At 35.2% G+C, this 14,463-nt stretch overlaps 1 protein-coding gene across 1 annotated transcript; it reads left to right on the top strand.

Annotated features, from left to right (window-relative positions):
- Positions 1-5,898: 5,898 nt before the first annotated feature.
- Positions 5,899-12,277, top strand: SLITRK6 (SLIT and NTRK like family member 6). Its single transcript, XM_004604019.2, has 2 exons — positions 5,899-6,370; positions 8,593-12,277. The coding sequence occupies exon 2, from the start codon at positions 8,617-8,619 to the stop codon at positions 11,137-11,139; it is 2,523 nt and encodes an 840-aa protein (XP_004604076.2). The 5' UTR covers positions 5,899-6,370; positions 8,593-8,616; the 3' UTR covers positions 11,140-12,277.
- The last annotated feature ends 2,186 nt before the right edge of the window (positions 12,278-14,463 follow it).

The raw sequence follows: 14,463 nt of genomic DNA, 5'->3' as shown, positions 1-14,463 counted from the left end.
TACTACATACATTACTAGACTGTGTTATAGTGACTGCTGAACATTTAGGAAGCTCCAGAAGATTTTAGAGCACTTTAAATTTAATTTTGATCTTTGATCATTATTAGTTTTTGACATGAGGATAAAACTCTGCACACTTCTAAAATCAATTATGCAATGTTCTATAGTTTCAAGACAGTGAAAATATTATAACTATTCAAACTGAGCCAATTGTTTTGTTTGTATAACACACTCTATAGTAATAAGAAAATACAAAATAGATACTTACCTTCCCTTAGGAGTCTGGATAATACATATAATTTACAATTGAATGCTATTCTTCTATATCTTGTTAACTTGTGTAAAGCTAACCATTCAGCTAAGAAACATTCATCAAGTGTTTAAATTAATACTTTTATTCTTTACAATACATTTTGTAGTTACTTATTTGAACGAAGTAATTTTACAAAATCTCAGATATATTTTATGTATTAAAAAGGGAGCTCATAGCTAAAGTTTCCTCTGGTTTGTGTTTTATTTCAGTTTTTTTCAGGTTAAGCAATGGCTTTAGTGAGTTCTTTATCAGTGGATGCTTTATTGTAAATTTTTGTTTAAAGAACTTTTATTATTAGTCTTTTGTTTCTAACCTTTGCTCTCATATTAAATTGAGCATAAAGGGAAATATAAAACTTAAACAACAAATTATCTTTTAAAAAAACTAATGGTTCAATGCAAAAGTCAAGTTTTCTAAGCACCCATTGATGTGTGGTTTTATACAATGTTACATTTACCATAACTTTCATCTAAAACTGAGGAATTTCAATGAGAGAAGTCATTGTTCAGAACGAACATGTGCAAATATCTTTATGTGTGGACATGTTATTGCTACAATATGGAAAAGTCTTCTATTCTTCCAATACAAAAGTTATATTCTTGCTGTTGTGTTGCATGTTATTGTCAAAAGAATTACCCATAATGACTATGTTCTAACACAAGCAGGATTTAAAAAATAATACCAAAATGTTTTGGGCTTTTCTTCCATTGAACATTCGTAAGATACAGATTTGAAACTCCGGATCAGAGAGATAGCACGGGAAGGAAGGTACTTACTTGCCTTGTATGCAACTGTGGTGGCCATGACCGAGATTAAAATCCCCAGCACCGTGCATGGTCCCCTAAACACCACCAGGGGTCACCCTTTAGCACAGAGTCAAGAGCAACTCCAGGGCTCTGCTGGGAGTGGACCTGAATCAAAAAGCAAGAGAGACAGAGAAAAGAAAAGGCGGGGCGGAGGGACAGAAAAAAATTAAAAATCACAATCAAATTCAAGGATTATTTTATAGCATCAGATTATGAAACAAAGGATATCAATTCTTTCACTGTGGCATTTGAATGAGATCTTGAATTATTTCACGGTTAACTTTGTTTCTGCAGAGAATGAAATGTTAATGATTATTTAAAATGCAGGTATTATCATTGTCAAAGGGTCACTAAATGTTGACTTTCTACCTTCAGGCCACCGAAGTCTGCATTTACACCAACAGATGGTGAAAAACCTCTCTTCAGGTCGTCCGTATTTTTTAGTTAAAGTCAATCTGGTCTATGTCTTCACTTTTTCACTTACACTTTATCACTTACGAGTCACTTGAAAAGAAATAGATACTCTGACGTAGAACAAGTCCTATACAGAGAGAATCTATCCTTTTTATGGTTTAATTTTTCCTTTCCTCTTTCAATGAGGAATCTTGGTCTTTTCATTGTATGTATTCCACATGCATTATTAGTCCAACATGTTGTATGCTTCCAGCTGGTGTTTGGTATGCTTTGGGTATGTGAGTTGAATCCCCTCCTTTCTTAACTGCCTATACCCCTTCCCTTGTCCCACGTAAGCAGGAAAGAGAAGATCTTACCTTGGATATGCTGCTCCTCTAAGATGACCAGAGGTTATTTATTCTCCCCTCCTTTGAGGTAATTAGAATCCTTTTGTGTTTATCCTTCAGAGATGCACATTCTAAAGCCAGAGCTATTGTTAAGTCAAGAAAAATATATAACTTAGGTTTGTGATGAAGAGGAACTGATTATTTTGAAATATTTTCCAATATGGTGTCACAGGGGACATATTATGGGGAAAGATTTATCAAGTCTAGTACTAGTTTATTATAATGTTTTAATATGATTTTTAATTAAAGCTTGGAGGAAAATACATTGGGGAAATACTTGCTAGCGTCCCTGTTGGTGTCTGGGGGCCTGCACCACAGGCCATAACAAAACTTACGCCTGAGCCCCTGGACTATCTCTCAGACCCTATTAATATTTTTAAAAATTAACATTGCTATTGAGTTAAAGACTCAGCAACTATATTTAATAGATCAGAAAACAGTGAACTTAGCTATTAGCATTTTAGCTTTAGTATAACATATCTATTACTGTTAAGATGATGCTGATATTACCAAAATTAAACCTTAGGTGAATTCAGAAGTTACAAAATTGTCTTCATACAATTCTTTACTAAAAATTCTATCGAATCAGCAAATTAGCAAAATTTTAAAATATGAAAAGTTTTTTTTGTTTGTTTGTTTTTGTTTTGCTTTTTGGGTCACGTCCAGTGATGCTCAGGGGTTACTCCTGGCTCATGCACTCAGGTATTACTCCTGGCGTGCTCGGGGGACCAGATGGGATGCTAGGAATCAAACCCGGGTCGGTTGCATGCAAGGCAAACACCCTACCTCTGTGCTATCGCTCCAGCCCCCAAACATGAAAAGTTTTGTTAGGCACATTTCTTATTGTTAGGTGATATTATTGTTAGGTAATCTTATTCTTATTGTTAGTCTGTAAGTGTGCACAGAAAAGGTGACATGTAGACAGGGAGTAAAAGATAAGTATTTTCAGATATCGGCCAAGTGCATGTTATGGGTAAAATAGACACATAATCAAATTGGAAGAAATGAGAAAAACCACCATCACTCTATAGGGAATTTATATTTCATTTATCCACATGTTTAAATGATTCTATTTCCACAGGCTATACTCTAAGAATATTTCCCCTTTGACATTTCTCCCAAAATTTAAAGAGTTCCATTTAGAAAAATTATGTCTACAACGTTGAAAGGGAAATTATTTCAATTTCTTATTTTGTCATTGAGTCTAAGTAGAATATTGGTGCCGAAGGTCAATTCCTTATCATTCCTTATCTCAAACGCTCTTTGTTATCCTATTTTTTATTCTTTAACCCTACACCAATGTCTGTAACATTAAGACTATTTTATTTTAAATGTTAAAATTAATGAGAACTACAATTATTGAAAAACTAATATAAAGAAAATGAATGATTTAAAAAATTGATTTTATTTTCCTTGCAACTACACAGTATTCCATTGTATGTAGCTAAAATATATATGCATATACACATAGATAACATTCATTACCAATTATGTATTGTTGGTCACTATTCTGATTTCATCGCTCATCTATTACACTGAGTGTTGCAGTAATATGTGCTACACGAATGAGCTGTTGAATGAATGCTTGCATATCCTGGGGACTAGCTACTAAGAAGTGGAATTGCTGACTAGATATATATATAGATATATATATAGATATATATATATAGTATACAAATAGTTATGCATGTATAAACTACAGGATCAACTATACCCGTATGAGATATAAGGTACAATAACCAAACTGAGAAATGTGCCTACCAAGGAGGAAGACTGGTGTTGGGAGAGAAGCTGCGGACATCGTTGGGAGCAAGATGTTGGGAGTGGTATTGGAACACTGAACTTCTGAAACTCTACTACGGATAACTATGTCTATCACCATGACTGAATATTTAATAATTTATTTTAAGTCTGCTAATGGAAAATGCCTGGAAATCTTTATTTTCTAAAATTGCTATTTCACACCTAGTATATAAAACCAATATAAATTTGATTGCATAACTATATTCATTGGAGACCAATTCAGTCTCATATTTTATGATTTATTAAATGGAATAAAACCTCTTCTTTTGGGAAAAAAATGTGGGAATGCTTAGATAGTACTTGGGTAATGCATTTGTCTAGAATAATCATAATTCTAGTTTGATTCCCCAGCACCCATAAGGAATGATTCTTGAACACAGAGCCAAGAGTAAGCTTAGAATCCCACCATGAGTGAGGAAGGAAGGAAGGAAGGAAAGAAGGAAGGAAGGAAGGAAGGAAGGAAGGAAGGAAGGAAGGAAGGAAGGAAGGAAGGGAGGGAGGGAGGGAGGGAGGGAGGGAGGGAGGAAGGAAGGAAGGAAGGAAGGAAGGAAGGAAGGAAGGAAGGAAGGAAGGAAGGAAGGAAGGGAGGGAGGGAGGAAGGAAGAGGGAGGGAAGGAAGAAGGGAGGGAGAGGGAGGGAAGGAGGTAAGTAGGTAGGTAGTAGGGAGGAAGGGAGGAAGTAATGAAGGGAAGGAGAGGGAGAGAGGAGGATGAAATGGAGGACAAGGAAGCAAGGGAAGGAAGGGAGAGAGGAAGTCTGGTTTGTTTAGAGAAGTAACACCAAAAAGGATAAAGCCATTAGAATGTGTAGGCAATAATGTTTCTGAACATTAACTGTTTCAAATAGAATAAATGGTAGTGTCTAGCTAATTCATTGAATCCGGAGGGCTCCCAAGCAGGGCTCAGGGGGTCCAGGAGCCAATCCAAGCAATCCTTGGGCAAGCTGCTCGTGGTTCAACTCGAGAGCCTGAGGACGCAGTGCTGCATGGGACATGCTGCATGGGACATGTGGTCCAGGTGTCCGCTAGGGCCACCCTGGAAGCGCCGAGAGGCCTCCAGGACTATACCCAGTGACTCTGGAAGTCCTCTATGCTCAAGGAACTACGCACTTGCCAGTGCTCAATGCTCAGGAATCATGTGATATTGGGGTTGAATCCGGGCTGGGCATGTGCACAGAAAGAGCCCTTACTCTATGCTGTCTACACAGCTTCCGGTTTATTCACTTTAGATGTGAAAAGGTCAGGAACTTAGAATATAGGTGAAAAGATTTTTTGTTTGTTTGTTTGTTTGCTTGTTTTTAAGCACAGTTATTTGGGGGAAATAATGACTGTGACTCTTGAAACTTTTATTTAAAATGATTCAGAAATTGCTAAGAGTTTGAACATAAATTTTAAAATAGAATTTTTAAGAAAAAATTGCCTCTAACCTAGTACCATATATATCAAGAAATTTTAACTCAATTGCAGTTTTCCTTTCATTTCATCTAAAAATATAAACATGTATTTTTAAAAGTAATAACTAGTATTTGATTAGTGACAACCATTTATAATAGAGGTTTTAAGTATATCTTAAAATACACATTTTTACCCAAATAAAAAGTATCTTAACTGAAAGAGAATTTTTCTTCTAATTTAATTGAAGATTAGCTGTAGGGAAAGAAATAATGAAGCATAAAACTTCGAGTCTCAACATGAAACTTTCAAAATAAATTTAAATGGTGAATAAAAATATGTAAATAATGTAGGGAAGCAGTTCATGCTAACATTTTAAAAATATAATTTAATTAGTCCACGATATCAAACAAACAAAAAAACTCTAAGTGAGAGCTAAAGCAACTCTTCTACAGTCAGAATATTTGCAGTTTTTTTTTTTTTTGCTAAATGTGTGCAAACAGTGCACTAGATAGGAAATGAACGTAATATATTTTTTTCATGTGCTATAAAACAAAAATATTATTAATCATTTAAAAAGATCTGCAGTTATTTCTTCAAAATTTACTTGCACTGCATTTGGTATTAAAGGGGAGTGGAAAGACCATTTGCAGAAAGAGGAGGAGTTGAACAGTCCAAAGGTGGAGCTGTCTCTTGTGTTAAATGACACTGGCAGATTAAAGCGCTCTGATGGGGAAAGGCTTTAAGGCTGAGTCAAAAGCCAAGAAGTCTCTTTATTTACGCCTACCTCCCAGCCCTTGGCAATCTGACTAATAACAAACTGAGCTAACAAGAAAGACTAGAAAGGGAGGAAGAGAACATTGCTGCAGCTAGATCTACAATCTAAGAAAGCAAAAGTGATCAGTTCCAGCTCTGTTCAACATCTTGTTTATTTTCTGCATCCAGCAGCTTGTAAATGGTTAACTATATGCAAAAAGAGTCAGCATAGCTGAGAAGTATGCCGTGAATTCTAATTGGGAGAAAACAGGACAACTGCTTCAGGATGATCTAGTGTGCATTTGACTTGAAATATTCTCAATGAAATCCTCAGCGTTTTCTCTTTGACCAGAGGCTCCAACTTTATGAAGCAGTGGGACTTGCCAAAAAGTGATATTTGAGAAGAAACTGTGAGTGACTATTTTCTTTCCTGAACTGAATTTACTTTGAACATCTCTTCCAGCTGTGCATTAAAGATATCGTCAGGAAGACTTCTTTACAGGTAAGATGAATGTTTCCACACTATTATGATACCTTTTTAAACAGCATTTTCCTAAAGCGACTGGATGTATGTGCTTGCTTCTTGAAAAGAACTTTGCCTTAATAGCTACCCTATTTCTCTCTTGTTCATTGGCACAGCTAATGCTGTGGCAGATGTCTGTTCCCTCAGCGAAGTAGATATTAAGCCCAACAGCTGGCTGTGGAGAAAACAAATAGAATAATATGCCACTATTTCTTTACAGTATGTAGTTTAGTTACTGCAAACTAAAGAAGTGTATTTTTTGGCAAAACCTATCTTCCAAAGCATCACTGAATTTAAATTAGAAAAAAGACTATGAAAAAAATCTTTGTGTGTTTTGTATCCTGCTTGTTATTTAATGACTTGAAAGATATATATTTTGCCTGAAGATATTACCTCTTTAATATTCTACCTTATATTAGCAATATAAACATTGAAAGTGTATGTCTATTTTTGAAAAGCACAGCTCAGTCTATATGTCATGAGCAGAAGAGCATGGATACAATGTTTGAAGTATAGCGAAATGTTCTCATCTGGAAGTTATTTACTCTTTTTGCAATATTTTGAGTGTGGTGAAATGAATACTCTTTCTTAGTAATCTATAGAGAAAGTCTTTCAATTTTTCTGAAGGCTGATCACAAGTCGGGATTCCAGCTGCAGGCTGCTTGATTCTAAGCACAACTCTCAGAGCTGTTTGAAATTATACTATTTCCCCCTGGAAACATTAAGTCTGGTAACTTTTCTCTTCTAGAAAAAGGTTCTCTCTACAGAAATATTTTTTTCCTTTGGTTCCTTTTGCCTTTTTAGAAACTTCATGCCATACATAATTCCAATAAATCTTTGTGCTTCCTTGGAATGAAAGTTTTTTTTTTAAGATTTTTTGGTTGGATTCTAGGATGTTTGATTGAGAATTTTAATTAAAAGTTGCTGTATGCATTCTACCCAGAAAAAAATGAAAGTATTTTACTATTTTTTAAGTGAAGAGTAATCAGCTGCAGAATTTAACTCTAAGTGTAGTCTACATAAATTTAATATACAGTATTTAAATAATTGAATAAAATTAGACGGCATTACAATTATGTGTATTCACCTTGTCATTACTGTCATTTCAGTGTCAGAATGTTTTAAAAATTGCTGTTTCAGATATGTGCCATACATGCTTAAAGAGTTAGAATATGCGGTTATTATTCTCAACTCTCCTCAAAGATTTTAATACAGTACAGTATGTCTCAGAGTTCATTGCTTGTGACATTAAGCTTTATAAGAAGGGAGATCAGCTACTTAATTATATGATGACATTCAGTGCCCTTAAGCTGATTTTAAGATTTCATTAGTTAGTGCTTTGTGAGAAATGTATATAAGAAGTTGTTTGTTTTTTTGAATAGCTGGACAAGTGCCTGTAAGATTATTTTTGCTCTAGTTTGTATAAAATTAAGCATATCAATATCAGAAATAAATTGCAGCAGGAAACATCTTACTTCTAGAAACTGGGTAAAGGGTGACTCAAGGAAACACAAATGGGCACCTTTAGGCGTGTATGTTTGGTTCTACTAAGCTTATACAGTAGCTTAGTAGATAATAAGTTTTGATATGGATTTTTACATGCTTGATTTTATTGCACTACTAGAGACATGTTCTCAAATAAATAATGAATTTAAATAGTATCTTGAACCCAAAATGGTAAAATGGAGAAAGCTATTTAATATTGTGATAGACATGTAGAATATAGAAAAACAGTTTCATGCATAATACATAAATCCATGTGTAAATCTAAAGTTTTTGACTTCTAAAAGAGAACTTTTGGTCTCAAAAATATGAAGCCAACACCTATGAATTTATCTTATATTGCAATCTTTCCTGAAATTTGCTTACTTGTAGTTTCAGGTAATCATGGTCTTTAAAAATATGTACTTTTATATAAAACATAATATTGGAATATATGAACATACCTAATAACACATTTTTAAATCTCTATAAATAAAATGAATATTTTGGTCATAATGCCAGTTTAAAGTGTATCAAACATACCTGCCATGGTATTAGAAAAAGAGGAAAAGAAAATGTAAATGGAGAAAGGTATTCATATTTTCAGTGCATCAATATTTTTCTTACTTTAAAGGAAAAATCCTTTAATTAATAAATGTTGTGTTCATTTTCTCTCTAACTGCACCAAAAAAACACTGTTATTGCATTGTGTTTTACAGTATCAGCGTCTGTCACATGACAACATGAAGCTGTGGATCCAAATGTTCTGTTCATCTCTCCTCACTTATGTATCTTCACAATCTGAATCTCCAGTGTCCTCAGCCAGAGGATCCTGTGATTCTCTTTGCAGCTGTGAGGAGAAAGATGGCACAATGCTGATAAATTGTGAAGATAAAGGCATCACGGAGTTACCTCAAATAAGTGTGCCACCATCAAGACCTTTTCATCTGAGTTTACTAAATAATGGCCTGACAGAACTTCACGCAAATGACTTTTCTGGGCTGACCAATGCTCTCTCAATACACCTTGGATTTAATAATATTGCAGACATTGAGACCGGTGCATTTAATGGCCTTGGCCTTCTTAAGCAACTGCACATCAATCACAATTCTTTAGAAATTCTCAAAGAGGATACGTTTCATGGACTGGAAAACCTGGAATTCCTACAGGCAGATAATAATTTTATTACGGTGATTGAACCAAGTGCCTTCAGCAAGCTCAATAGACTGAAAGTGTTAATTTTAAATGACAATGCTATTGAGAGTCTCCCTCAAAACATATTTAGGTTCGTTCCTTTAACACATCTAGATCTGCGTGGAAATCAGTTGCAAACATTGCCTTATGTTGGTTTTTTAGAACACATTGGCCGAATACTGGACCTCCAGTTAGAAGACAATAAGTGGGCCTGCAACTGTGACTTAGTAGAGCTGAAAACATGGCTGGAGAACATGCCTCCACAATCTGTGATTGGTGACGTTGTGTGCAACAGCCCTCCGTCTTTCAAAGGAAGCATTCTAAGTCGACTGAAACAAGAATCCTTTTGCCCCACTCCTCCAGTATATGAAGACCACGAGGATCCTTCAGGATCACTGCACCTGGTGGCTACATCTTCCACAAATGATAGTCGCATGTCAGCCAAGACCACGTCTCTTTTGAAATTACCCACCAAAGCACCAGGTTTGATTCCATATATTACCAAGACATCCACGCATCTCCCAGGCCCATATTGTCCTGTTCCTTGCAACTGCAAAGTGCTCTCTCCATCAGGACTTCTAATACACTGTCAAGAGCGCAATATTGAAAGCATATCTGATCTAAAACCTCCTCCACAACATCCTAGAAAGCTCATTTTAGCTGGGAATATTATTCATACAGTAGTGAAGTCGGATCTAACAGAATACTTTACTTTGGAAATGCTTCACTTGGGTAATAATCGCATAGAGGTTCTTGAAGAAGGATCATTTATGAACCTAACAAGACTACAGAAGCTCTATCTAAATGGGAACCATCTGACCAAATTAAACAGAGACATGTTCCTTGGTCTCCATGAACTTGAGTACTTATATCTTGAGTACAATGCTGTCAAAGAGATATTGCCTGGAACCTTTGACCCAATGCCTAAACTGAAAGTCCTCTATTTAAATAACAACTTACTGCAAGTTTTGCCACCACATATTTTTTCAGGAATTCCCCTAATGAGGATAAACCTTAAAAACAACCAACTTAACCATCTACCTGTGAGCAATATCTTGGATGACCTTGATTTACTTACTCAGATTGACCTTGAGGACAACCCCTGGGACTGTTCTTGTGACCTGGTTGGATTGCAGCAATGGATACAAAAATTAAGTAAGAACACAGTGGCTGATGACGTCCTGTGCGCGTCTCCCGAGCACCTCGCCAAAAAGGAATTAAAATCACTAAATAGTGACCTTCTTTGTCCGGGTTTGGCCAATAATCCATCATTGTCAACTCATACTAGTTATGTAATTGTCAGTACTCCTACAACCCCCACTACAGCCGAGAGTATTTTTAGATCACTCACTGATGCTGTACCATTATCTGTTTTAATATTAGGACTGCTGATTGTGTTCATAACTATAGTATTTTGTGCTGCAGGGATAGTGGTTCTTGTCATCCACCGCAGGAGACGATACAGAAAGAAACAGACTGATGAGCAAATCAGAGACAACAGTCCCGTGCATCTCCAATATAGCATGTATGGACATAAAACAACTCACCACACCACTGAAAGGCCCACTGCGTCAATCTATGAACAACATATGGTGAGCCCTCTGGTTCATGTGTATAGAAGTCCTTCCTTTGGACCAAAACATTTGGAAGATGAAGACGAGAGAAATGAGAAAGAGGGTAGTGACACAAAACATCTTCAAAGAAGTCTTTTAGAACGGGAAAATCAGTCACCGCTCACTGGGTTGAAGTTGAAGTACAAAACCAAGGACCAATCAACGGAATTTTTACCTTTCCAGGATGCCAGTTCCTTATACAGGAATATTTTAGAAAAAGAAAGAGAACTGCAGCAGCTGGGAATCACAGAGTACCTACGGAAAAACATTGCTCAGCTCCAACCAGAGGTGGAGGTACAATATCCTGGAGCCCATGAAGAGTTAAAATTAATGGAGACGCTCATGTACGCGAGGCCAAGGAAGGTATTGGTGGAACAAACTAAAAATGAGTATTTTGAACTCAAAGCTAATTTACACGCTGAGCCTGACTACTTGGAGGTCCTGGAACAGCAAACATAATCAGAATTTTAGGGCTGTGGCAGAAATGTTGTGATTCTGTCTTAAGTCCATACCTTGTAAATAAGTGCCTTATGTGTGTGTGTGTGTGTGTCATCCGTCAGAAGTTGAGTACAGCAGTAATCCTATGGGAAAAGAAGAAGAGAAGGAAGCTCAGGGATCACTGGGAGAAGCCATTACATTGTTCCCAGCAGTCTTGTTTGTCTCCAATTAGAGAAATCCTTACATGGCAATCATGTATTGATCATAGTATTATATTCAACATCGAAAAGGTTTCAATATTTAGGTTGTTTTTTATTTTCTTGAATTTTTGTCATGGATCAAAAATAATTGGACTTTTTTTCATTTTAAATCATATTTGTTCATGTAGCTTTACTATGTAAGGATACTATTGTTTATATAGCCAGTATATGAACTACAAAATGTCCATTGTTGAACACACCTACATTTCTGCAATAAAGACAAAAAGAACTGGAACTTTAAAGTTGGGAATAATAATAGAAGCAAAAGTAGCAGGTTGAATATTGTAGGGTGTAAGTCGCCTAAAACTTTGACCATTTGAGAATTTAAGATGTTACCATGCTTTCTGAAATGAAAAATAAGGATTACTTGTTCAAAGGGTATAAGTAGGCAAATTTATTTTCTGCACAGTTTGTGCAGACAATCTTATTGTCAATGCTGCTGTAAGCTAAGGTATTTGATTTGTGCTCAAAGTTTCTTATTCTTGGGTTATTTTAAAAATGCTACTGATATTCAACTGTAAATATGATTAGTGCACCTATTAAGTTTGGTTTCCTTCATAGCATTAATCCTTTGTAAATTTAAGGTCCCTGATAGATAAACGTTTTTGTGGCAAGTAATAATTCACAGGTAAAACAAATAAGAAAAAAGTTATTTTATTTTTATTGTTGTATACTGATAGTTGTCCTAAACTAGTAGTAAAGGCACATCTAAGGGTAAGTGGTTTGTTTCCTTAAGAATAGAGCAATGTAGCTTTATTTTCCAGAAAATCTAGCTAGATTTTTATGAACTATTTATTCTGTACAGTTTTGTATATTTTTGGTTCACAAAGGTAATTATTCTTGGGTGCCTTTTAAAATACTTAAAAATGATGCTCACTACAATAAAACTATAAAGAAAATCCTCGTTTAAAATGTCATTTCTTTGATTAGCTGGATCAACAATTCAAAAAAGACTAACACAAGCATAAAATCTAGACAAATGCAAAACCAGATTACTCTGTTGTTTTTGTCACAAAAGGTCATTCCATTGTGTGGGATCTGGGTGTCTGATGGAGTCAGGCGTGAAGTCTAATTAGTTATACCTCTTCTAACAAATTATTTCCTCAATCACTACAAAGGAAACAATTCATTTTTATTTATTCTCACCATAGAATCAACCACAGAGCATGTTTCTACAATACACCTAGAATTCATCAAAGTCCTTTAATGATCCATTCCAGAGTTGGGAAGAAATATATTTCCTGTTAGGAAGGACTTTCTTGAAGTTTCTTAACATAAAATGGCAGCAATTCCTGATTATTCCATTAAGTGTTTTGTTTCTCAAAATTCATTGTATCCCTTATTAAAAATCATACATTATTTCTTTGGTTTTGGACATGCAGTTTTTCTGTTCATAAAATCAGTCCATCCAGGTGGTATGATCTAAAGACTTATTACAAGTCTAATATGTAATCATATCCCAGGTTTTCACTTAAACATTAGTAGAAAACTCAATAGAATTGTGATTAAAAAGGTTCATTGAGAACAGAAATTTCTCCACAAAGGTTTGTTTTGCTTGTTGTATTTGGGAGGTCAGGACTGACTCCACACTCTGTCCTCAGGGATCACTCCCTGTGGTGCTCGGGGTATTGGATGGTATGCCCAGATCAAACTGGCTGGGCCACATGCAAAGCGAGTGACCTACTCACTATACTATTACTCTGATCCCTCTCCATAAAGTTTTTTAACTGAAAATACTAGTGTAGTAATTCTTTCTCAAGTAACACATATTCATGAGGTCAGAGAAATAGTACAGCGGGCTAGCTGCTTGCCTTGCATTCAAACCTCCGTGGTTCAGTAACAGGTATTCCATTGGTTTCTGAAACAAAGCCAGAGGAGATTCCTGAGTGCAAAGGCAGGAGCAACTCCTGACAATTGCCAGGTGTGAATAAAAAAAAATAAAATAAAATAAATGAAAAAAAAAACATGTTCAGGAAAAATCTGTATGCATCTGTTTTATTTTATATATTAATACACGCAAAAAATGTTTCAACACAATGAACAGTAAACCTATCAAAGCCTGGTGTTTGAAGTTATATGCTAAAAGGAACAAAGCGAGAACATAGCTCATGTTACTGCACTTCTGTTTAGTAGAGTCTGCCAATGCTTTGTGATTCCAGCCATGTGCCTAGAGTAACTGTACAGACTAAAGGAATTGCCATGCCTGGGGGACCATTGGAGTGAATCCATAAATGCAGACAGAGACATGTCCTCAAGAACATTCTTCTCTTATGAGCGGAGGAAATACTCTTTAATCTTTATTCATTTTTAATTGTATGAAGTAGTAATGCTCATCCACCTTATAGTCAAGATTGAACAAAGTTGTTTGCGAAATAATGAAAGTATACTTTCCAAATTCAAAACAACCCCAAGACTTTGTAAAAGACTGAAAATTTAAATGAAGTTTACATGACATAAAAATCATTACTCTTTGTAAGATGTGAAAAAATAATTACAAGCTTAAGCATTTCATTCATGATGGAATCTTCCTATTGTACTATTGTTTTATTAGAAATAGTTGGAAATTAAAAATGCTAATTATAGTTTTGTTCTCTTAATGAGTCATATGAAATGTGATATCATGAGGATTTTGGATGATTTATCTTATTTCCTATATCTATAATAAAAAATAATACCTTTGCTTATAAATTTACATAGGAATCTCTAGACCATGCCAGAAACTTCAAACTTGTACATGTACTTCTGGAAATTCTAAAATAAATATCTATAAACTTTAATTTTTCTTGAGTTGAACAGAAGTGGCACATAAGTGTATGAATCTAATGTTTTGTAACAGTATGAAATAAAAGTATTCTTCGGATGTTACAATGATTATCAAACTGGGATTAAACATTTACAATCTACTTAAGAATGGACTGTATTGAGAACACTGGTCCTTCCTCTTGAATTAATCTTGTATCAGAAGGAGAGAAATCTTTTCTTTGCTATTCTAATTTTAAGTAAATTGAAGCACCATATAAGAAGCTTTTAAGCTTCCCTGATGTTTTGGTCTAATTAATTTGAAAAGCTTAAGCTTTGATCTGGG

Source organism: Sorex araneus, chromosome 1 (assembly GCF_027595985.1).
Source record: "Sorex araneus isolate mSorAra2 chromosome 1, mSorAra2.pri, whole genome shotgun sequence".
Classification (NCBI taxonomy): domain Eukaryota; kingdom Metazoa; phylum Chordata; class Mammalia; order Eulipotyphla; family Soricidae; genus Sorex; species Sorex araneus.
Note: the sequence above shows the minus strand (reverse complement) of the source record. Positions and strands in the feature narration are given on the sequence as shown.

Bases quoted from the DNA above. Each gene is read 5' to 3' on its own strand.
- SLITRK6 (XM_004604019.2), top strand. From the start codon at position 8,617: ATGAAGCTGTGGATCCAAATGTTCTGTTCATCTCTCCTCACTTATGTA.